This window comes from Pristiophorus japonicus, chromosome 21 (genome assembly GCF_044704955.1).
Source record: "Pristiophorus japonicus isolate sPriJap1 chromosome 21, sPriJap1.hap1, whole genome shotgun sequence".
Lineage (NCBI taxonomy): Eukaryota > Metazoa > Chordata > Chondrichthyes > Pristiophoridae > Pristiophorus > Pristiophorus japonicus.
The window spans coordinates 65816043-65842195 of record NC_091997.1 but is presented as its reverse complement, the minus strand read 5'-3'; the positions used below and the strand labels follow the sequence as shown (position 1 = coordinate 65842195).

The 26153-nt window shown below is 40.5% G+C and overlaps 1 protein-coding gene across 1 annotated transcript in view; it reads right to left on the bottom strand.

Moving 5' to 3' along the window:
- LOC139234048 (furin-like) overlaps nt 1–26153 on the bottom strand; it is a 108253-nt gene that overhangs the window by 44826 nt on the left and 37274 nt on the right. Inside the window, exon 2 of the mRNA XM_070864916.1 lies at nt 1315–1413. Within this exon, the coding sequence (XP_070721017.1) occupies nt 1315–1413 (99 nt within the window). The remainder of the gene's footprint in view (nt 1–1314; nt 1414–26153) is intronic.

Below are 26153 nucleotides of genomic sequence, written 5' to 3'. Positions count from 1 at the left end.
ACCTACTGGGGAGGCTTCAAAGAACCAGCTGTATATTTGCTGTGCAACGTGCTATCTCAAAGATACTGTGCAACAAGACATGGATACATTTTGGAATGGGTTTATTTCTCAAAAGGAATAAAAGGTTTTACTGCACTCTTCAATGTTCTAAGTAATTGGAACATTACCAAAGTCTATACTGGTCAGATATGCCTCTGCTGTGAGCATCCATCACTATATTCTCAATGCCACTAAGATGTAGATGGTTAAAGTGACTGCTTCCAACACCAGAGCCCGTCCAAGCAGCGAGTGCTAGAATTTGTAGTCGTGCTCAGTCGGCTCTGTACCGAGGTTGGAAACACTGCATTGCCAACCATGCGGTCTCCATTTCAAACTAGATTGTGCATCAAGTGGATTGAAGTCAGAATAGTGCTTTAAGCCCTCCTATAATGGATACAAGTCCACAAAGCCATGGCCAAAAGCTGAAATACACGAGCAGAATTCAGCCTCAATTACAACCACGGTGCTGTGAAAGCAGGACACCATAAGCTGAAGGGAATGTGTTTTGGACACTAAGGCAGCACATTGAGGCCTCAGAGTATAAAACTGTGGTTTCAAGTTTTCTCTCAATTCCCAATGGAATCTGAAGAATTAGCAAGGGAGTGGAACCTGAGTTTCTGTCCGCACTCCCACACACTCAATTCTGGTTCCGCCCAATGAAAGCAAACAGGCTCAAGTAAGTTCAGCTGATATGTATTCGCAGGTTGAATTTTGTTTTATGTGCAAAGCCTACTGAATGACAGCTACCAGGTCACATGCACTGAAACTCATCTCGAAACATGAGAGAAGCAAATCACCAAAATGTCAGGCTTTTGAATTGATCCAGGACTAGTTACCAAGCCAGAGGTGTGATGAACCTGAGACACAGATGTGCTCAGAATGTGATATTAGGAATATTCTGCTCACTCAGTCACCACATTTCCAATTATTAACACACTGCCTTATGTGATATTCTCAAGTTGTTCCCAGCACCAGTGACAGGCCTGTAACCACCAGCATTTCATCCTAGGTTATACAACTTAAAGTACTCCCTCCAGATACAATCCAAGTTTGGAAGAGAATCTATAATTGCACTACTGAATGTGTTTACTGAAATACTAGTGACCACACTGCTCACCAACTTGTGCACAAGTCCTTGCATTTAACTGGAGATCAGTTTTTAAAAAGAAGCCAATTCCCAGGTTATTAGAAATGACAATCATTTAAGAGCTACAGCCACCAAAGAGCCAAATTAATGTAAAGGAAATATGAATTCAAGCCTGGTCCCATGTGTACCTGAGGTTCCTGTCGCAGCTTATGATGATGATGTGTGTGTTCGTTCAATGATCGTTTCACAACCCCTTGATGCCGGAAATGATAGTAATCATCGAAAATCTGCAGAACACAAACACAATAAAGGCTGATTAATCCTGAAGCAAAATAATGATTAAAAAGTCGTCTTTTCATGTTAATCAAGTCAAACAAAAGTAACACGAAGCGGAAGAAATTTAAGATGCTGTGCGGTATTAAGCAAGGCAACTTGGCCTCTGCAGAGTTAGCTAATCTTAGTCCCGAGCAACAAGAGGGTTGCTACAAATGGCTTCAGTGCCCCTGCGTTAGGCAGAGAAAAATTGAGCAGATTTCCAGCTCCTACAGGATGGCAAACACCACCTTTGGAAACCGGTTGGTACCTTCAGGAGAGACAAGAAGATTAACCTCCAAAACAAACCTGCAATGTTCTAATCCAACCTGCTGCAGAGCAAGAGCTCAATTTTAAAATTAGACTTTTTCCCAAACGTTCATTAACATTCTCCAAATCACAGTTACATCAAAAGATACAGGGCGATTTCAAAAATACTATAAATGTCTTATTTTTGTGGCACTGATATGGCAAATTTTACCCCCTCATCTTGGCGGAGACAGTGACTACAGCAGTACAGGGCACCTTGCTCTAGCGGCCATTCTTCTTATATGACAGGAAGGGGGGGGCAGGCTATTTGACTACAAAGGGAAGCACATCTGATCCTCAATCGATTCTCACCCATGTCCACATTTAACCCTGGATTGTAAGCCTCCATAGGTCAAAGGAACAAAGGCCAATTGTAACCAACCCCTCACCCCACTTCTCCGTCTGAGCTCTGCTAACTCAATGCAGATTTGGAATTGAACGTGGGAACTTCTGAGGAGTATGGCTTTGTGCCTTGACTGATCAGATCCATCAGCAAGCTAATGAGCACTTTTCCAAAATGGGGCTTTTCACCTCCCAGGGTGCATATATACAGCCAATAAGCTCATGTAATAACAGCTGGGCATAAGATGGAGGGCATGAAACAAGGAGTCAGCCAGGAACCAGCAGAGATTCAGGATACCTCAAATATTTTCCTACTTGATCAGTTGATGAGCGGGAAAGTAAAGTCAAACAAGCGCCAAATACTGCTTTGAAAAAAACACAAGGAAGCACGTTTCATTATATTTAATTAACCATTTCAACAGGTTTACATTGGCAGGTTTCCGCTGATGGTTCAGTTGATAAGCGCGTGCTGCAACGGAACCACACAGATCAAAAGATTTGGAGATTCAATTCCCAGTCGGTGCGGGGTTAACGGATGCCAACTGGGTACGAGTTGGTCGCAGTATGCTTGACTATTAGGGGAAATATGATTTAAAAAGATCAGCTAGGATTCCTGCTTCTGATTATCCAGTGATCCCTGCTAGAAAAGTACAAGCGTGCAAGAGTCAGACTTAGGTATTTCAGATGTGGTGGTAAATTAGCTTGCTGTCACTCATCGTCCAGGCTCCTGACTATCACAAGGCCTCCCAATTGCGCCAGCTACACCTGACTGTCTTTACATGAGTTTCCTGACCTGTGTATATCCAGAAAAATCCCTCAAAACTGCACATGTATCATGTTGCATATGCAGTGTTAATAAATGGAATGTTGCTATATATAATAATGAGGTGCCTGAATGTAACGTGCAGCATTAGGAAAGAATTTACCAGCTCATCTGATGGCCCAGTGGGTCAAAGCGTTTCCCAGTGAGGAACGGCCAATTAGGCGAGACACCAGAAGTCAACCAGCATGCATGGTATGTGCCAGCATGACTCACTGCCTTCACGATAAAAGGAGGGGGAGGGGAGGAAACCAGAATGTGTTACTTGAAGATTTATATGAAAGAAATCAAATTATTCAATCATCTAATTTGTTCAGTGGCTCCCACTTACTACTATAAATGGGTGACTGGCAAAATCAACTATCAACTAAACATTCTGGTTTATCTTGTTTTGTGTGCTTCTCCTGAAGGAGAAACACTTGGTTTGTGGGTGTAAATGATTCACAACATCAAACAATGTCCTGTGATTGCCTGCAGCTGACTCCAATACTTCATTTTGATGTGACTGAACCATTAGTCAGCCCATCACTGATACAATCTATTTTTACAACTTTACAGCACTTATCAGTACTTGCACTAAAGCACACAGCAAATCTTAAACTATTGAAAAGGTTGACCAAATAAACATTGAGCGATCACTTTTACTAAACAGGTAAACAATACACGTAAGTTAAGTAGACAGTATATTCACCACTTAGTGAAGATCCCCATACCATAAATCAAAGTCTTATTGTGCAATATAATTGCTGCTGATGCTATTATGCAACTTTCAGGAATTAGTTTGGAACAGAACACACAAACATGACCTCGTTGGAATTCCATCTCCTTTAGCATAGTTGGGTCAGTTTGTGAGCAAAAATAAGTTGTGTTCCTCAGAAAATGGAGAAACTTAATTAGTACACTTGTAATTAAGTGTATATGTTTGTAATTGAGTATCGGCACAAAATGGAAATTGTGTATTTGGGATAAGAATAAGTGAGTTCAATCAGTGGCTTGTAGGACTGGAGGATTTAGAGATAGGGAAGGGCAAGGACATGAAGGGATTTGAAAACAAGGATAAGAATTTTAAAACTGAGGCGTTGCTGGACCGGAGGCCAATAGATAAGAAATGGACCAATGGATTACAAGGCAATTGGCCAATTAAGGGGTTTTATATGCAACAAACTCCAGAAGCAGACATTGCCTGAAGCCCTCATATTTGGATGACGACCTCAGATTCCTCTCCCACTCCACGTCCACTATATATATTTAGCCCTTTCTGCAAAGATTACTGGTTCTGCTCAATTCACTAATCCAAATGTGAATCTCATTTATAGAAACTCCCAATTTTTCAGTAAAGCTTCATTCACTTCAGTAGCTTTAGCATGTTTTTTTTTTTTACACATACAATACATGTGCAAATAGCTTCAGATTCCAAAACATAATTTGAGGTTATGAATAAACCCCAACATTTTACAGCATCCGTTTAAAACGCTAACAGACAGCTGGTCAGTTCAAATGCTGGAATGCTATAGTGGGCAGTTTATACACTGAAGGACTTGAGCAACAATTCTAGCATCAGCTATTCTAAATGGTTAGTGAGCGATGCTAAATTTTAAAAATAAATTTGAAAATCTGGAAGTTTTTTGACAACACATTTTAATTTACTGTACTTGCTGCAGTTGAAGCAAATACCTAAAGCTGGTAAATTTAGGCTTGTTGAAAAATTAAGAGTTCCTATGGCAAGGCATATTCATACTTTGCATTAGATGAACTGCATAGAACAAGCAATCTTTGTGAAATGCTTCATAGAATGGTTGCAGCAGGGAAGGCGGCCATTCGACCCATCGAGCCCACGCTGACTCTCAGCTAGTCCCACGCCCCCCCGCCCTTTCCCCATAGCCCTGCCATCTGTTTTCTTTCAGATACTTATCTAACTCCCGTTTCATACATAGAGCACTTGTTGAGTAGGGGTAGATTACCAACTGGTTGTTGAGGGATTCAGATCATGTCGGCTCTTGGATAACTGTTGTGATCCATTGGCATCCATTTATTGTGCATTATTTAACCTTACTTATCACTACTTTTCTGCAACTATTGGGATAATGTAATAATGCCCATCACCACTGGGATTTGATGCTTTCATCCCCAACCCAAGCTGGATTGGCACCCAATACTGGAGCCCAGAATTTCACTGTATAGCAAGTGGAACTTTTCAAGTTTATCAAGTGGCTACACTACATTAATCAAGAATCAAATGTTATATTAAAGTGCTTAACAGCAGACTGATTATACATTTAGAAATCTATGAATAAGTTATAGACTTGCTACACCTCAGTGGTAGCACTTTTGCCTCTAAGTGGAGGTTCAAGCTTGGACTGGAATACAAAATCTAGGCTGGCACTTTCAGTGCAGCACGAAGGGAATACTGCAAATCGAGGTCTGTCTACCTGGTCAGGATCCCATGAGATTTTTCAAAGAGGATCATGGAAATTCTCCCAGTGTTCTCCCAAAATTAATCCAACAACCATTACCTCCAAAATAGATTAACTAGTCATTTAGTAGCTGTTATTTGTGGAACCTTGCTGTGCACAAATTGGTTGCTATGTTTGCACCCAAGAACAGTGACTGCACTTTAAAATAATTATTTGGCTGTGAAGCGCTTTGGGACTGAGGATATGACAGGTACAGTATAAATGCAAATTCTTTCTTTGCAATTTAAGATAAATATATCTGTAGTTTTCCTAAATCCACCAGTCTCATTTTGGATGGCAGGATGAGGGAGAGCAGTCCCACTTTGCATTGTACCAAATCATAGCACACAGAATGGGTCTTGTATTACACTAATCAGCAGCATCAGGTTCAGAATAACCTGCCAATAATATTTACAGGAATCTAATTACTTGGTGTTTCCATAATACCCAATTTATTGTGTTGCTATACAATATTTTAACAATGTCAAACAGAAAAACGCCACGTCTCAGTATTGTGATATCATAGTACAAAAGTGCACCTGTCTGTATGTAGGTCATATTTACAGTAGGATCCAGGCCCATAATTCAACCTTTTGATTTGAATCTACACAGATGCACTGAGCAAATATGCCTTACTTGTACCGTCAATAGAGCATGGCCACATTGTTGTAATGATGCCACACGTTTCAAATTAAAATCCAAACAAATCCACTATCGTGAAATAAGACTCCATGAACTTGGAGAACACAACTTATTCTACAACCATTATAAAATCTAGCATAGCTGTGGATCGATCTTAATCAGCTATTAAGTCAAACCATCTTCACCATCAAACCAATGCCAGATTACAGAAGGTTTCAAGTTCAGCACCAAGTTGGCAAAATTAAATAACGGCCTCCAGTTTTAGTCAAAAATATAACCAGGATTATTAAGAGTAAGGAGATAATTTGGACTAGTCAATCACATCACATTACTATTTTCTGTGTAACTTCTATCAATTAATTTACTGGTTAGCAAATTTGAAATCTCACTCAAGCATTTATAATAGCAATAAACGGTAATTTAAGAGGCAAGATTATAATAGATTACATGAGGAACAACATTATAGAACAAAATAAATGAGTGGAACCAATACAAGGCAGCTGTGAAAGCGATTCTATAATACTAAAGAAAAAGAAAATTACGGAACTGCACAACCTGATCACATTCCTGATCAGCAACATTTCAGATGTAGGGTCACCTTTTAAAATGTATGTGTTTGTGAAACTCCAATGGATACCAAGCTTTTACAACAAGCACGGAGAGAAAGGAAGCAATTTTGAGGTCCTCAGTGCCTAAGCTTGGGGAAAGGGAGGATGCGAGGACAGTTGAGGGAAGTGCGCTGGCTATGACACAGGGAGAGCTCCATGTTCCTCTTCTAATTAGGGCCATGGCATCTTTAACATCCATGTGGAGCAGGCAATCCGGCCTCAGATTAACAGCTCATCCCACCATGGTGCAGCTGACAATGCAGCACTCCCTCAGTGCTGTCGTGAAGTGTCAACCTTGATGAGGATCGACCTTCTGACTCAGGAGTGCTCCCAGCTGAGCTAACCCGACACTACAATTGGCAGGAAGACAACCGAGGAAGGAAAGTAGTTTGAGGCCCTGGTAAAGAATGAGTTAGAAATGGGCACACTGCAATGAATCTTGATTTCTAAACAGAAGTTGTGACAGATAGAAAACTTGAGTACAGAAAAATGGGAGGGGGAAACTCAAGGACCAATGACTTATAGTAATAGTACGAGAGTGACAGAGAAAGAATGAAAGGAGGAACTAAGTTACAGTGCAACATGACTGGGTAAAACTATAAAAAGTTAGACTTGCATTTATATAGTGCCTTTCACAAAGTCAGGACATCCCAAAGTGCTTTACAGCACTAATGCAGTATAGTGACTGTTGTAATGTAGGAAACACAGCAGCCAATATGCAAAGCTACCACAAACAGCAATGTGATAACGATTAGATAATCTGTTAGTGATGTTGGTTGAGGGATAAATATTGGCCAGGACAACATGAGAACTCCACTGCTCTTCTTCTTAATCTTTTATGTCCACCAGAGGGCAGTTTAATCTCTCATCCGAAAGACAGCACCTCCAACAATACTGCACTGGAGAGTCAGCCTAGATTTTGTGCTCAAGTTCCAAGAGTGAACCCATGACCTTCTGACTCAGGTGAGTGTGCTACCCACTGAGCAGAGGCTGGCACCCTGTCAGAAGGCTTTCTAACTGGTTTCCAATTCATACAATGCACTCGATTCCAGATTAGATTGCAGTATTCAAAATGCAAGACGAAGTGTGGCAATTGCTGTTTCAGAAGATTAAAAGCTTAAGAAATTTCTGAAACATGTGACATTGTACGTGGCTGCCTATTAGGTTTCTTCAAAGATAGCTGTGCGATCGTAATAATAGGCATGGCTATGGCCCATGACGAGAGTAAAATGCCAATGTTGCACAGACAGATGATTAATAGTTCAGAGCTTGAATTAACAGGTTGTATTGCAAATGAAAAGCACTTGTGAATTATAAGGGAAGACACATTAGTGTTGGGAAATGGACACTTTCCACTTTGGATACCCAGTCAGTGTCTGCACTAAACACTCAGATCAGGTAGCGTGGGGAGATACAAATCATAGCTCTTTCGACTGTCCAAAGATCCCTCACCTTCAATTGGAGCATGGCATTTCCTGTTGCATCAGTGTGAAATCATTATTTTCCACTCCAGCTGTTCAGTTCGCCTCTGATGGAGTTTACAAAATTAGTACCAGTTCTGTTCGATTGATCCTGACCTTTTGGAAACTGGGTTGAAGATCAAGATTTGGAGTTCTGAATGACAGTTATCTTCCCTATCCGAAAATAAAAGTTGTTACTTCACATGTTGGGTCTGCTTTCCTATCAGTTCCGGGCTGTTTAAAAGGGTCAGCGTCTACAGCCAAACTAATGGGTTCAACGTCCTTCATCAGACATCAAATGTTTCATCAGACGTCAAAATGTTTCTTTTGGTCCATTATAAACAAGATTTTCTTAAAACATTCCGCAGGGCCTTCTCCACCATCACCAAGTAGCACAAGGTACTGGAATTGTGGTCTTTGGTCATCATTATCAGGCTGCTTCAGTTGCACGGTTTATTCAGGGAATATTTTACACCGCACTCACTGACACAGGGCAAGATTCACAATCATCCAGAACATTTAAATGGCTGCAACTGGACTGTCAATGTAACTGCACAGTAAAGCTATGAGGGAGTTCACCAGTCACTATCCACCTGACCTGAATAGAACTTTATTAATTCACAAGTTGTTCCAACACTGACATTAAACAGTACTCTCTCCACCAGCACCCACTCTAATTCATTCTTTCCCAAGGCCTCAAATACCTTACCTCTATCAATCTTCCATTCCTCCACATCCTTTTAACACGAAAGCTTGCCATCACCCAACTACAGCTTCACCACATCACTCCTCTCCAAGCATGTGCTTTTCTGTGCTATGGGTCTCAGCCCTTCATACAAGTTTTAAAAAAAAGTATTGCCCAGGAAAAACTAGGTTTAAAAAATGGCAACTTGGCACCAAATGTTGAGTGGCTGACAATCATCATTTTGCTATCACCCATCCCATTTAATTTACCCTCTCGCCTTTTTTTGGTCCATTGTTCCGGTCCAGACAACTTTTGTCTTCCTTCTGCCTAGACATAAAACATACTTTTTTCGACTCCCTCCCGAATCAAAAATCTGACATTTGTGAATGCTTCAGCTTAATGCACATTCATTCCACTAGGTGCCAGTCTATTAAATGTGAGGTAGGTACTTCAGTGACTTGGGTACTTCGGCTTTTGTCTCAATTATGTTCCCAATGAAACACAGAACCCCCCTATACCTACCTCACCAATTTCAAGATTTGAAAACCATCAAGTTTCCTGCACTTCTGCCTCAGCCCCTCCCCAACACCTCCCACTTTGTTGAAGTTGAGAACGGTGCTATATAAATGCAAGTTCTTTTTATCTGTTAACCTGAAGCCACAAGTGTAATACTGTAGTGTCATTTAAGTAGAATTCATTGTTAAAGCAGCACCAAATTCATAATGTAACAGTAGCATTACAAATCCTGTAAGCTTGCCTCATAGCTCAGTGTGTGCACGCGTACAGTCCAAGGTTCAAACAACGGTCTACGTTGAGTTTTTTGATCTCAGGTAGGGTGGTACAATTGACCTCATGGAGAAAATCAGCAGGGTTCCTGTTCATGATCATCATCCAGTCACCACAAAAAGAAGTGTACGTGTTGATGTCAAGCAAGATCAGTATAGTTTTGGGCATCGGGCTCAGCTGCGATATCCTGTCCCAACCCTTTTAGGTATAAACAACCCAAGGTGCTCAAATTCAAGGAGAGGCTAAAACAAGTTGAAGTGCACTATTATAATTATATGAGAATCACACCTTAAGTCTAGGGGCAATGAAATTGAAAAACTTGTGTTGAAAGTTGCGGCAGACTTGCTATTCGAAGATCAAAGGAATGGTGGCCTAATTAAGAGCATCTCTACTGGATCAACTGGAAAGGGAGTGGGAAAAAATTGGAACGCGGAAGAGCGAGACATTAGTAAGAGCCATTACCAATTTCCAGCACGTATTAATTTACTTTAACAGTTGGCCCAACCATACTATGAGTAACTTGGGCATCATGCCAAGGATTCAAAGAGAGATGACAGAAATTCTCTTATGTAGACATTTGGGCTGGAGCTCCTCCAATAACACTCTGCCCTTTTCTACACTGGACACTATCAAAATAACATTTCCTATATTTTATGGCCAAAAGCTCTCATGGGGTTGGGGTGAGGTAGCAGGGATGCAGGGCATTTTCTAGATTAATGTACAAGGGAACAGGCATAGACATACCGCTGTCTGAAGTTCTCAGTTCTCTCGGATTGACATTTACCCTCGACAATTTATCATGAACTTATGAAACTATAAAACATTGAATCATATTGTAGATGGCAAACTTCCTCCCATTTCTTTTGTAGATATGTAAATGAGTCCTGCTAATACTTGGAATGCACGGCTGCTCAAATTGGTTTAACATTAACAGGTCTTGAAGAAAACCTGTAAAATAATGGATTTCAAATTGACAATACCTATACAGTATCAGTAAGCTGCTCACATTTCCTTGCTGAACTCAGCCAACAGCACACTCAAGTTTGTGGTTATGTTAGATCTAATTTAGCATCAAATGAATGCGAGCGAGACCTTGGATCAGTCTACTTTTGCTCAATCCTAACGAGACAATTATCTCCATGCACAGAGGATGATGGCATTACAATCATTTATTCTTCCCATTGATTTTAATTAGTTACATGTGCATGATAAAAGCCCTGAAAATTGTATAAAGACATTTAGGTGGCTGAATAGAAAATAAATTCCTGCCCTTTTAACCAGAGTCTACCACCACTTTCGTATGTAGCCAGCACTAACCAACTTCCCTGATGCAATTTCCACCCACACAACCACTCCCCCCACCCAGAATTCCTCATCACCCTCAGTCTACCCTTTGGGGTAGAATCTACAGACTTGTAAATCAAAGTGCAGCTTCATCTAGCCATTATTCAATTTTACCCAGTCTTTCCTCCTTTAACCCCCCCCTTGTTGACAGCCTGCATGCACCCCTTGGTTTTTTCAATTTACGAAAAAAACAACATTTTCTCCACAAAGCATAATACCCATGAAAATCCAGTGTATAGAAACATAGAAGATAGGTGCAGGAGTAGGCCATTTGGCCCTTCGAGCCTGCACCACCATTCAATAAGATCATGGCTGATCATTGACCTCAGTACTCCTTTCCTGCTTTCTCTCCATACCCCTTGATTCCCTTATCCATAAGGGCCATAGCTAACTCCCTCTTGAATATATCCAATGAATTGGAATCAACAACTCTCTGCGGCAGGGAATTCCATAGGTTAACAACTCTGAATGAAGAAGTTACTCCTCATCTCAGTCCTAAATTGCCTACCCCTTATCCTAAGACTATGTCCCCTGGTTCTGGACTTCCCCAACATTGGGAACATTCTGTCCTGTCCAGTCCCATCCCATCAGAATCATACATTTCTATGAGATCCAGTGAATAAAGGCCCAGTTGATTCAGTCTCTCCTCATATGACAGTCCAGCCATCCCTGGAATCAGTCTGGTGAACCTTCGCTGCACTCCCTCAATAGCAAGAACGTCCTTCCTCAGATTAGGAGACCAAAACTGAACACAATATTTCAGGTGAGGCCTCGCTAAGGCCCTGTACAACTGCAGTAAGACCTCCCTGCTCCTTTACTCAAATCCCCTAGCTATGAAGGCCAACATACCATTTGCCGCCTTCACTGCCTGCATGCCAATTTTCAGTGACTGATGAACCATGACACCCAGGTCTCGATGCACCTCCCCTTTTCCTAATCTGCCGCCATTCAGATAATATTCTGCCTTCATGTTTTTGCCCCCAAAATGGACCACCTCACATTTATCCACATTATACTGCATCTGCATTTGCCCACTCACCTAACCTGTCCAAGTCATCCCCTCAGCGTCTCCCTCACAGCTCACACCGCCACCCAGTTTAGTGCCATCTGCAAACTTGGACATATTACACTCAATTCCTTCATCTAAATCGTTAATGTGTAGTGTAAAGAACTGGGGTCATAGCACTGAGCCCTGCGGCACTCCACGAGTCACTGCCTGCCATTCTGAAAAGGACCCGCTTATCCCGACTCTCTGCTTCCTGTCTGCCAACCAGTTCTCTATCCACATCAGTACATTACCCCCAATACCATGCGCTTTGATTTTGCATACCAATCTCTTGTGCGGGACCTTGTCAAAAACCTTTTGAAAGTCCAAATACACCACATCCACTGGTTCTCCCTTGTCCACTCTACTAGTTACATCCTCAAAAAATTCCAGAAGATTTGTCAAGCATGATTTCCCTTTCATAAATCCATGCTGACTTGGTCTGATCCTGTCACTGCTTTCCAAATGCGCTGCTATTACATCCTTAATGATTGATTCCAACATTTTCCCCGCTACTGATGTCAGGCTAACCGGTCTATAATTACCTGTTTTCTCTCTCCCTCCTTTTTTAAAAAGTGGAGTTACATTAGCTACCCTCCAGTCCAAAGGAACTGATCCAAAGTCAATAGACTGTTGGAAAATGATCACCAATGCATCCACTATTTCTAGGGCCACTTCCTTAAGTACTCTGGGATGCAGACTCAGGCCCCAGGGATTTATCAGCCTTCAATCTCATCAATTCCCCCAACACAATTTGCCACCTAATAAAGATATCCTTCAGTTCCTCACTAGACCCACTTACATTCAGAAGGTTATTTGTGTCTTCCTTCGTGAAGACAGAACCAAAGTACTGGTTCAATTGGTCTGCCATTTCTTTGTTCCCCATTATAAATTCACCTGAATCCGACTGCAAGGGACCTACATTTGTCTTCGCTAATCTTTTCCTCTTCACATTTATAGAAGCTTTTGCAGTCCGTTTTTATGTTCCCTGCAAGCTTCCTCTCGTACTCTATTTTCCCTCTTTTAATTAAACCCTTAGTCCTCCTCTGTTGAATTCTAAATTTCTCCCAGTCCTCAGGTTGGCTGTTTTTTCTAGCCAATTTATATGCCTCTTCCTTGGCTTTAACACTATTCTTAATTTCCCTTGTTAGCCATGGTTGAGCTACCTTCCCAGTTTTATTTTTATTCCAGACAGGGATGTATAGTTCACATGCGGAATTCACAAAACCTTACGTCACAATAATTATTAGTTTAGTAACCTGGATTATAGATAATTATAGAGCAACCATTCGACTATCAAACTGCACCACGAGTAAAATAAAGGGAGGACTATGGATTGTCACTGGTAGAAATGAAAAATTGCAGAGTTTAAGTTCAGAATCTATGTTGGATAAACGTGCACAGCATCTTATGGTTTTCTATAAATCAATTGCACAGTTGAATAAACCACCATCTGTGCCCACTGTTCCAAAAACAATGTCGGTACTGGATGTGTACGTTTTGCAGAGTCATTGGCACCAACCATGGGAGCTGCAGTTCTGCACAGATAAATCTAGTTTAGCATTACAAAGACAGACAAATGTTAATTTGCTCAATCAAGTGTCTGTTTCTTTTGAGTAAACTGCCCCACCTCAGACTCCTTTCCCCAAGCCCTACACCTAGCTTTACTTCAAAAGTCTGCAAAATTGCACGCACCACTTACCTACACGAGTGGTGCATGCCTCAGGAGTAGATGTCAGTCTTTTGGTTTCAATGTTACAGCGTGGTTGTGACTTCGCACGAACATTTAAAAAAATAACTTAAATCTTTTCAATTGATCTCCAAGCCGTGGGCAAAGTAAGTTGGTGGGGAGTGGAGAAAAGTCACTGAGTTGCAACCCAGATGAGAGGGTAACTTCAGTTAGCAGTGGCAACCAAACCCTCCATCCCCACCCCCCTCCTCTCGCTCATTTGGAAAATCACCCATGTAGGGTTTCCTGAGCAGAGAACGATATTCAGAAAGTGCTGCAAATGTACAACATCTGTTAAGAAAAAACAAATTACCATTTCATTGTGAATGCTCATCGCTTTGGACGACAGGCTCACACCAGTAACATTAACCAGTCTTTTTCTCTTTACAGTTGCTTAGAGCTAATGTGTATTTTCAGCATTTTTAGTTTTCCCTTCAAATGCCCAGCATTTGCAAAGTTTATTTTTTATTTTCATTGGGCCAACATCTTGCATTTATATAGCATCTTTAACATACCTTTCTGAACACAGTAACCATTAATACTGCTTCAGTTTGTGTGGAGGTGAATTTAATTTGTTTACATTCAACCAACTTCTGCCAATACTTCACAGTCCAAGGATAAGGGCTAAGTCATACAGGACCGAGATGAGGAAAAACTTTTTCACCCAGAGAATGGTGAACTTGTGGAATTCTCTACCACAGGAGGTTGAGTCCAGTTCATTGGATATATTCAAGAGAGAGTTAGATGTGGCCTTTACGGCTAAGGGGGATCAAGGGGTATGAGTGGGGTACTGAAGTTGCATGATCAGCCTTGATCATATTGAATGGTGGTGCAGGCTCGACGGGCCAAATGGCCTACTCCTGCACCTATTTTCTATGTTTCTGACACTGAAAAAAATCTGACTGGCATGATACAAAGTATTTGACTCATATTATAAATTTAATATGTTTAATGCAACAGTTCCAAGATTTCCCAACTAGAGATTTGTGGATATATCTGAAATATATTAAAATATTGGGGGTGCTGGATTGTAAGAAATTATTAGCATGGCTGTACAAAACAGATTAAAATAAAAGCAAATTCATCTGAAGTTTTGACCCCTGGCAAAATGGACATTTTAAGCTACTGAATTTTAAAACTAGTTTTTTTGACCCCAGTGTAACAAATTCTTGGTAACCTAATTTCAACAGCTATATAAAAACTAGTTTCATCTTGGAATGGCTTAATCAGAAATAGTATTGCTTTGTGAAGGAGAAAAAGAACTTGGAAACAAACTGCATTAGAAAAAATCAGATTGTGGAAACTGGAAATGCTACAAACAAAAGGATAACTCAGTATTTGAAAAAAAGATAAAACACAGATTTAAGTTTCAAACAGACAGCTCTGGATGTTAACCTGTATGTTTCTTCTCTTTTCAGTGACACTCTGATGATCTGCTGTGTATTTCTGCCTAATTCAGACTTGTAATTTGCTCTCCTCACCCCCCCCCCCCCCTCCCTGCTTTTTAAAATCAGATAGTGATTGCCTGCCTTTTCTAAAGGGTCAGCTTTAGCTCACTGGAGCCAAAGTAAAAAAAAAATATCCACTTTCTATTAAGTGCATTCAAGGTTTGGGTCAAAGCCACGTTAAAAGAAAAAAAGCACAATGCGAATTATACAAAGCACTGTGGTTCATGTTTACTGTCTCAATCACCCTGGGTAGGCTGGTGTTGACACATCTTCAAGCTAACATGCAGGCAGCTAGCCATACCAGTTGCACAACACACTCTTCAAAAACGAACAGCAAAAACATTGCACAGTTCAAACAGAGATTAGCTCTGGCATATCTGGAGTTACATTTTAATGCAATAAATCTCTCTCCGAGCACAACTAGATCTATGTTTTTAGTTTAAGAGGCAATAAATCTGCCCCCTTACCAGCCTCAGTAAAAAAAACTCTAAATTGCACCACAAACATTTCAACTTATTTTCCCCTTTTGTTGGTACTTGGATATTTAAGCTACAGTCATAACTATCGGCATTACCCAGAGTTAAATGATGCCTCTCTCCTAATGCTGCCAGATAGAACGTGTGGAGTCAGTCCCTCCATTCCTCGTTGTTCTTGTCACCAGTGCCCAGCCCAGAAACTAATATGATATGGTCTATTTTCTCCTATTTATCTTGTTTCCTTTTCAAATACACGTGAAGCTGTGGGATAAATATGAGGGAGATCACACCTACAAGTTCGTAATTCTTCTCATTAATAGGAGGAGGAGTAGGCCATTTGGCCCCTCGAGCCTGCTCCGCCATTCAATATCATGGCTGATCTGATCTTGGCCTCAACGCCACTTCTCTGCCTGCTCTCCATAACCCTTCACTCCCTTATCATTCAAAAATCTGTCTATCTCCACCTTAAATATATTCAATGACCCAGCCTCCACAGCTCTCTGGGGCGGAGAATTCCAAAGATTCACGACCCTCTGAGGAAATTCCTCATTTCAGTTTTAAATGGGTGACCAGTTATTCTAAAACTATGCTCCCTAGTTCTAGATTCCCCTATGAGGGGAAACATTCTACATACAATTAGAATCACACCAAATGGATGAGTGTTATCTGTGAACTGGACACTTTACTGATAAACTTGGTAGAGTGTTCAGAGCATATCTATTGGTCTGACAAAATTTGATTGGCACTATGATTTCTGCAAAAAAGTGAAAGCCCAAGGGCTAGAATTTCAAATGGCTTACTGCCTAGTTTCTGGGGGGGCTATAATCAGGTGAGCGAAAAATTCCCTACCCGAGTTACACCAGCGGTTGAGGTACCGCTGGGGAGCGGACCGCCAGCGTGCACCGTCCACAGATCGCCACGGCGCGATATTTGGCTCAGCGGTGACCCTTAAGTATGAAATAAAACGGCTACGAGGATCAGCGGAGCTGGGCGGTGGGTGAGTAAGCACTTCAAGAAAAGTGGTTAGTAATTGGTTTTTCTGATTATTTTAAAATTCCATTACGGTGATTTAGTTTAAAAGGGTCAAGAATGTTTTAGTTTTTGTGATATTTTTTTTTTTTTTAAATTGAGTTTTTCTGCTGTTAGGCCCAACCTGCAGCCTCAGGGTAAATTTTTAGTGATTTTTAAAATTTATCACCCAATCAATCCTAAATTCCACTTTGTCGTCCAGACTGGGGGTGAAACACCCATGTTTTTCGCTCAGCGAATTTTTTTGGGGGGGGCGGGGGGGAGGTTTTCGCCGGCAATAATCTTTGGAATCTTAGCAGTCTTTTGGGTGGCGGCAGGCTGTTAGGAAATTCTAGCCCCAAGTCTTTCTAGCCATCATGACTCTTCCACTGAAAGGAAATAACAGTACATCTGTAGCAGCACATCCAAGCCAGTTATAGCGTCAGTGCCAGCACCAATTACCAAGCCTCCCACATGTTGTATAAAAGCCTACAAGGCCCAAACTTTCCTAAAAATGGTCAGAAGTGTTTGAAACAAGGATAGGAAACTTGTTTAGATTGGTCTCGAGAGGCAGCCTGCGAGTTGGAATCTCTGTAGGTCACTATCCCACTTGGCCCTTCTACTCAACACATTTGTGAATAGGATTAGAAGGTCAGAGAGAATCTAGTTTTCCTTGGCCAGGGAATGCTATCAGCAGATTTTCCGACACCAAAATGTCCAAAACAGTTTCTAGGGGGTGTCACAAAAACAAATACCCAATGACATATTGAGAGAATATATGGGAAAATGTAGTTGTCTCCGAATGAAACACTGACGCTCAAAAGCACCAGTCATAACCCTAATGCTAGCTGTGCAAGTTTCTCTGCAGAACACACAAAAGTGAGATTAGTCATATTTCCAGGAGATTTGGTATTCTTGAGTTAATACTCAGGCTCCTTCAATAGCTCAGCGAGCTTATCCAGTGAGTAGATAAGCCACGCAAACCACAAAAAAAAATCCAGATTCAGTTGCTGATCTGTGCAGAGTTAATTCATCTCTGCTGGGGGAAGTAATAAGATTGCTATGATTGCCTCTGCCCCAGGGTGGAAAGAGGGATGGTGATATAGGAGCTTTAAAAAAAATCTTAGTAAGGGTTCCCATTCACGATTACTATCTAGCGATGTTAGAAATTTGTATTTTTCAGCTCAGGATCAGTCACACCCGCAATGCCCCTGTAGTCAAGTGACCTGGCAACACATCTTCACAAATAATAGACAGGTGAGCAAGGACTGTACCTCAGTCAATGCCTCAAGGAAGGCAGGAGGAGAGAAACCTGGCACAGCAAAATTTGTAACAGTCTTAAGTAACTATTCAGAGAACGCACTTTGCTACTTTGTACCTACAGGACTATTGAAAACAGCAAATAGATTAAGATTGCAATATAGTAATTTAAAACAGATGTACTTTAACAGTGGCCAGGACTACTGGGAAAGGGCTGCCAAAAATAATGCTTTTCATGGAACTTTGAAACCAAAATTGTGAATTACGAGTTGTAGCAAAAACAGCTGAGATGGCTACCGAAGTGAAAGGCATTACTCACAAGGATGCTGCTGAAAGAAATTTATGCAATATTCAGCAAACAATTTGCATCGAGATTAATCTTTTTAAAAAAGTTTTAGCCTTTAAATTCACTCAAGACTGAATGCATGTAATTTTTAAAAATTGAGCATTAAAATTGAGAAACACAGGTTAAGGGCTAAGGTCCATATTACATGGCACAGAAGTTGAAAAGAAATAGGGAGAGAATGAAGTAATTAATTAGGCGCTCCAAGTTTGGGATTTTAAAACTTGAAGATTTCAGGAGGAAAGGAAGAGCGATTTGGCAATAAAATATTCATGCATAATTCCAGCAAAAATATTAAGGGAAAATACAGGTTATAGGAAATAAATCTTTGTGGGCAGGAAGTAACAAAGTGGTTATGGATGAAAAAATGACCTGAAGGAGCTAACCATTGATGAAACACCATAGGCAGCCAATGTAGCCAAGTCATCTTCCATTTATTCAGAACCTTTCGCATGGTAACATTTCCCAAAGCATTTTACAGGACTAGAGGTGGACACTAAGCTGGAAATACAGGAGCAGTTAGGGGAGGTGCCAAAGATATGGTCAAAGAGGCAATAGTCTCCCTCAGAGAACAGTGAGCAGGCAGGAATAGAAGGTGAAAAAAATGGACCTAATAAAAAGGGGTGCAGCCTTTGGAAGCACCAAAAAGCTGACCCACAATAGAATCCATTCACCCAGCAAGGGTACAGAACTTGTATTTACATATTGCTTTACAGATATGTAAAAAGCTTGCACAAAAAGCCTATTTGTAAAAGCAACATGCACAATATGAATTGGCTTTTCAAACTGCACAGGGAAAGCTCCCAACATCACCAGTTGGTTGCCAAGTCTGGTCGTTAATCTAGCACACCAGTGTTAATTTCAAGCACTTGTGTATACATAGTTCACCCAGGAGTATTACAAAAAAAACCACACACACACAATCATCAGTCCCGCTCTTGATAAAATGCACTGCACAGAAAACCCTGTACATGCAAGTAGCCTGGTCAACAAGAGTTTAGGAGGCAATATTCTATGAGAAAGGATACTGTTCAAATCCCAGTTCATGGGTATTTAAAATATAGTTGCATATAAAAATATACAACATACACAGATTGAATTTTGAAATATTACCTTTTATATGGATTTGAACTAAACAAAAGAAACTTCTAATTTACCCCAAATAGGCTTGAACACTCCACTTTTGTAGTACAAGAGGAAGCTTAATGCCCAATGCAAAAAGTGCAGTACCTCCAATATTGTAAAGCTGTAACTTAATCATATTGTTGAGATACTTTAGATTTACACACTAAACTTTCCAATGTTTTTTTTTAAAAACAGCATCAACTTTATGAAACCAAATTTAAGAGCTTAAACTTCAAATGGAGAGATACGGCTATGTAAATTAAATAAGGGATTAGCTCAACTGCTAGTTTGGTTTAGATTTTCTATGTAAACAAGTTTGGCTCAGATACTACTTTCGATTCAGCACTGGCCTGGCATCAATCAATCTGATTTTTGAAGGGAATTTCATAGCTTTTTTGTGATTAGGAAAAAGCTAATTTAGTGCATGTCTGTCAGTAGGCAGGGAGCAAGGGAATGGAAAGTGTTACGTTCGAATTTAAAAATCTACACAAATTGTATTCATAGAAACATAGAAAATAGGTGCAGGAGTAGGCCATTCGGCCCTTCGATCCTGCACCACCATTCAATATCATTCACCTCTACCCCTTTCCCGCTTTCTCTTCATACCCCTTGATCCCTTTAGCCGTAAGGGCCATATCTAACTCCCTCATGAATATATCCAATGAACTGGCATCAACAACTCTCTGCGGCAGGGAATTCCACAGGTTAACAACTCAGTGAAGAAGTTCCTCCTCATCTCAGTCCTAAATGGCCTACTCCTTATCCTAAGACTGTGTCCCCTGGTTCTGGACTTCTCCAACATTGGGAACATTCTTCCCACATCTAACCTGTCCCGTCAGAATCTTATATGTTTCTATGAGATCCCCTCTCATCCTTCTAAACTCCAGTGTATAAAGGCCCAGTTGATCCAGTCTCTCCTCATACGTCAGTCCAGCCATCCCTGGAATCAGTCTGGTAAACCTTGGCTGCACTCCCTCAATAGCAAGAATGACCTTCCTCAGATTAGGAGACCAAAACTGAACACAATATTCCAGGTGAGGCCTCACCAAGGCCCTGTACAATTGCAGTAAGACCTCCCTGCTCCTATACGCAAATCCCCTAGCTATGAAGGCCAACATGCCATTTGCCTTCACCGCCTGCCTGCTGTACCTGCATGCCAACTTTCAATGACTGATGAACCATGACACCCAGGTCTCGTTGCACCTCCCCTTTTCCTAATTCAATAGAACTTTTGAAAAATTCTGGGTGAAATTGCTTCTATAACTTCCAATATCCAGTACCCAAAAAATGTATTTGGAACCTGGAGGGCCATTTGCAGTGTTTAGTATGATGTTATATAATTCAAGACCTAGCTCTGTCATGCCTGTGTGGTAGCTGGTGTGCAACGGCCACCACACGTTAACAAAATCCACACACAGGCATCTCCCACCCTTCAGGATGTAGTTCAGGACCTGGAATATTAGGTCCTTCATTGAAACATCTGTAAACTCATCTCTTTTTGGCGTGGAAGCAAGTCATCCTCGATACGAGGAACCAAACTAAGAAGAATATAATTCAGAGTGGATAACATCATGCAAATAAAGGGACGAGAAAAAATAGCCATGGAATATTTTGCATTTCATGGAAATATTATTGCACTCTTTCCTGCTTTAAAAATCCATTTCAAGAGACTATTGGAAGCATAAACATCTCATTCCACGCCACACAAAACTTGCTGACCTGGAACGAATATGTAAAGCAAGGTGAAACATCATTAAATCTATACCTTCCAAAATCCCCCTTCATGCTTGCTCCCCTCCTTTTCTGAGAGCAATCTCAATATGTCAGCCAAGTGGCTGATCTTTACCTGAAAGCTTAGCTGGAGTATTGGCAGGCTATTTGACCATGGTGGGTGTGGGACAGAGATTGGAACCCCATCTAATCCTGTTCTCACCAGCACCTTTCCCCACATGCACATTTACTCAACAGTAATCAAGAATAAGGACACTGGATGATTCCCCCATTCCTTGAAAAACACCCTGGGATCAATTGCATCCAGTATGTTTTATATATCCCACTTGCGGCTCTGACCATAGACCTTGTGTCAGGACAACTCACTGATCATTCAAGCTAGTCTCCAGAATGTACCCTTTGTGCACTCAGCAGCACACAGATTTGATGGTATACAAAAATAGTATTGCTCTGACCAAAGCCAGCTTTAGAAAACAGTTGCTTGTCAAAATGCTTCCACCAAAACAAAGTCCTACTTGGGTATTACGGTGTTTCACATCTATTTTAATTTCTGTTCTTGAAAGGAACATATTAAAACCCAAAAGCATTTTGCCCTCAAAATCAGCCCATCTTTAAAGCAGCAATTGCTGAAATTCTGAAATGATTTTAAGTCTAGATACTGATTCAACTACAAAACCCACAATTTCTACTGATTTACTGATAGCGCTATAATCACAAAAAGGAGAAAGGAGATATTGCGCATCTACATTGACGTTTCTACAATTTGCTGATTCAAGATAATCAAAAAGAATAAAGTCAAACTTTTATAACAGTATTAAATTATAGAAACAATGGACAACTGTTTTTTTTAATGCCAGACAAGTGTCTACATCTTAAATAAGGATATTCCAGGAATTCATTCAATTCTGTACATCTCTGGCCTGTGATGTCTGAAAAGTTTAACCCGCAAAACCAAAGCAGAAATTGCTCGAGACAAGGGATGCAGTGGAATTACAGCTGTGAAAGCCTTCAGTGTTGATATGAAAAGTTACATATGCTTTAAAGTGTCTAATTGAGGGAGGAGTGTGGTAGAGCCCAACATATTGCACATACAGGTATATCTAAATCAGACATATTACATTTATTAGCTCAATAGATCAACTTGTAGGCATCAAGTAACAAATAAAAAAGCTTTCCTCTTTTTGCTTCTATCTTTAAGGTTTGGCATTACATTATGGGCTAGAAATTCCCCAACCATGCGCCCGGTTTTTCAGTCTTTGGCGAAAATCAGTGAACCAGGAAATTCGCTCAAGTCTTGCGCTGGCGGTTTTTAAAGTACCGTTGGGGAGCAGACCGCCGGCGTGCAAGACTCAAAATAGCGCTTTCGCCAAAAATTTGGCTCGCAGCGCACCCGTAGATAGGACGGAAAAAACGCCAGGGAAAATGTGCGTTACAGCCCTTGGAATAGCAGGTATGGAGATCTGCAAAAAAAAAATAAGTTTTTATTTTTTAATTCTTTTGCAGCGTTCCATAGAAAAGGGTCTTGTGAATGTGATTTTTTATTTTTTGGAATTTCCCCCCCCACCCACCCCACCCCAGAGAAAAGTTGCAGAAAATTCGTGGTTTATGCCACGAATCCTTGTCTAACGCAGATTTTTACCGCTGGGTGCATTTTAACCTGAATGTTAGGCCTCATAGCAGAAGCGGAGTCATAGCTGTATTTTTGGCTATGTTTTGGAATCCAGAAGCATCGGAAAGCAGTGAGTGCAAAATGCTGCTCCATAATAGAACAGAAGTACTCAATTTAGTGGTACTAGAACAAAAGTCTGTTTTTCTCATCCTGAAACGGATCACACATCAGAATGGGTCACCATCCAGTGATATAGCATTTAATTAAGCAAACTCTGCTACGCAGGCTTCCCTCGAAATCTACGAAAAATGCATTGTAATCTTGTCTGAAACAGTTATTAAATCGAGTATTATACAAGCTGTTACACACAACCACGGCCTCCATTCACTGCTGTTGCCCTTTTAATTTTTTTCTCGTCACTTCATCACCACGGAGATTATCTGATCATTATCTCATTGATTTGTGGGAGCTTGCTGTGCATAAATTGGCTGCCGCATCTCCTACGTTATAACAGTGACTACAACTTCAAAAGTACTTCATTGACTGAAAAGCGCTTCGATATATCCTGAGGCTGTGACGATCACCGGATGTCTCAAGTGTTTTACAGCCAATGAAGTACTTTGAGTGTAATCACTGTTGTAATGTAGGAAATGCGGTAGCCAAATTGCGCACAGCAAGCTCCCACAAACAGCAATATGATAATGATCAGATAAATCAGTTTTAGTGATGTTGTTGAGATTAATATTGATCAGGATACCAGGGATAACTCCCCTGCTCTTTTTTGAAATAGTGTTATTGGATCTGTTATGTCCACCTGAGCGCGCAGATGGGGTCTCTGTTTAATGTTTCATCTGAAAGATGGTACCTCCGACAGTGCAGTTCTCCCTCAGTACTGCCCTGGAGTGTCAGTCTAGATTTTGTGCGCAAGTCTCTCGAGGGACTTCAACCCACAACCTACTGACTCAGAGGCAAGGGTACTATCAGCTGAAACCATTCCAACATCACACTGTTCCTAGCTTGCATTTTGTAGCACTGAACCACATTTAGCCAGATAGTGGAAAATGGTCAGTTTTGTCTCAGAATATTTTAACAGTCACATGTTCTTGTGCACATTACAGATTTTTTCCCGGTTGTAGATTTGAACATGAATCTTTGAAAGAATTGCCAGGCGAAGGATAAAACAAATGCACTTTCAAAATTGCCAGAGATGTTTTTTTGCTAAAACATTGAATACTTTCATGCAACTAAATCTTTCACTTGGATTTTAGAAAAATGTTGATTGTTTTTCTAAAAAAGTGCTGTCCAATATAATTGTGAATGTTGAAGTGGCTGACTGCATTTTTGACCAATAGACATGTGAGGTACATGATCTCAATACTAATTTGCACGCCGTATGTATGTGCATTCAAATCTTTGAGAGTTGGTAAAATGGTAAGAGGAAAAGGAGAGTGCAAATGTTTTTTTTTAATTGTTGATTGATTACTTCCTTGGTTACTGCTTTTTGGTTATCTGCTAAAATGGTGTAATGGGTGGAAATGCCAGATTTCAGCCCCATGGAAACATCAACAACGCTGTATGGAGGGGGAGCCGTTATCGTGGTCAGCGTAACCAATCGGAATGACCACTTCAGGCAAGAAAACAAGCCAAATCAATAACTAGCTGTGCCAATGCGGTATGTCATGGCAAAGATAAAGCGGCAGCCAACCCGGTTCTGGATGGAGAGCAGGGTTGTGCCTGGTGTCTCACTGTTGACTTGCATTCAGTGGTATGAAGTCACGGTACCTGTCGCAAATGCTGGACAAAAACCTAGAAGCAGCACGAAGATGTGCTGTATCTGTGTCTGATGATTTCATGCCAGAATTCCAAACTTTGGCAAAAGGGAAAGACTGCAAAGTTTTGCACTGAATGCTGGTAAGTGCTTGTTAAATATTTAGATACAAGAATTATTAAAATAACAAAATAATAAGTACATTTAGCTATATTGAGTGCATGGTATTTTCTACTAAATTAGTGCATGCTACTAGAACAGCGTCACCATTGCCATACTTGTAGCTAGTCTTCTCGACAACACTGCCCTAAAATACAAACCACATGCAGACACTATTAATGCAATAATAGTATTAATCTGACATTTTCATGGACAATTTCAATCCTGAATCATAGTGCAAGGACCTCCAATGGCCCTTGAACTCCAATTACTATGGTAACCAACAGTCGTGCGCACAGGGTTGTTTCTCTTGGTACATACTGTGAATAAACATTCCGAGCCCTGAACTCTAGGAACTGAATGTTCCTGCAAGAGTATCCAATCACAGGCACACATGCACAGAGCTGCATTTATTTCCCCCAGTTACTGCATATATCAGTTCCCATCCATCTAAAAGCCAACTGTTTAAATCTTGAATACCCCTCGGCATTTTCCTATTTTAAAGAAATATACATATAAACCATTAATCTATAGCATCTCAACTAACACCTTCAGGAAAAATCAAATGCAAAATCTGGTAACCAGAAAATATGGTAGTGCTTGGCTTTCAAATAACAGACTTGCCCTGGAACCAAGTAACAGTTTATGTAAAAATGCATGATAGAAAAGCTGCAAGATTCATCATTCCAGCATTTTATAAAAAGTGATATCAAAAATAAGGGTTTGGAGAGAGTCCATGTATGATTATTGTATCATGGAATTCTCTCATCTTTTATTTAACCTTATATTTACATCAAAAATGGGATTAAAGAAAGGAAGAACCGAACCAGAGGGATTTGGACATCACTGTGCCACCGACAGTCAAACTAATAGCATACTTGAGCAAATGTCAAGATAATTTTTTGTCTCTCTTTAAAGATAATCCAACTGAAATTAGTAAAAAAAAAAAATTAATCTTGGGGGAAATCAAAAAGGTACCATGTCAGCATACTCAGATTTTAAGTAGAGTCAAGGGATAGAGAAAACTTAATGGGCCCATCAGTAACTTTTTTAATGCACGTCAGTGGTGTGGTACTAAGATTATTTGCTTTGCTAGCTTTCCACTGAAGCTTGACGGACTCTACAAACCCTATGTTAGCTATGGTGGCTACAATTTCTGTTGGCTTCCTAAACGCAATAAATCTCCAAAGGATGACTCATTTATGAACTCTTGCTGAAAGCATCTAATCACTCAATTTAATCAAGGAACAGTAAGACAGTCTTTTAAAAAAAATCAGAGGTATATTAAACACCATTTCAAATGCAATTAGAATATTGTAACATCATACTTGGCAGCTTGCGTCTGACTAGTGGGGGCGGGGATGAAGAAGAGAAAGAATGATAATGATTCGGGAAAGATAAAGGAAAGATATATTAAAAGGAAGAAACACGGGAAGGAGGGAGAAGGACAAAGAAATGAATGGACATGTATGCAACATCTTTTCAAATGCTCAGGATGTTCCAAATCACTCAACACTTCATTTACTTTCTGTAGATAAATATTTCTCAAAAGTTTAACAAAACAG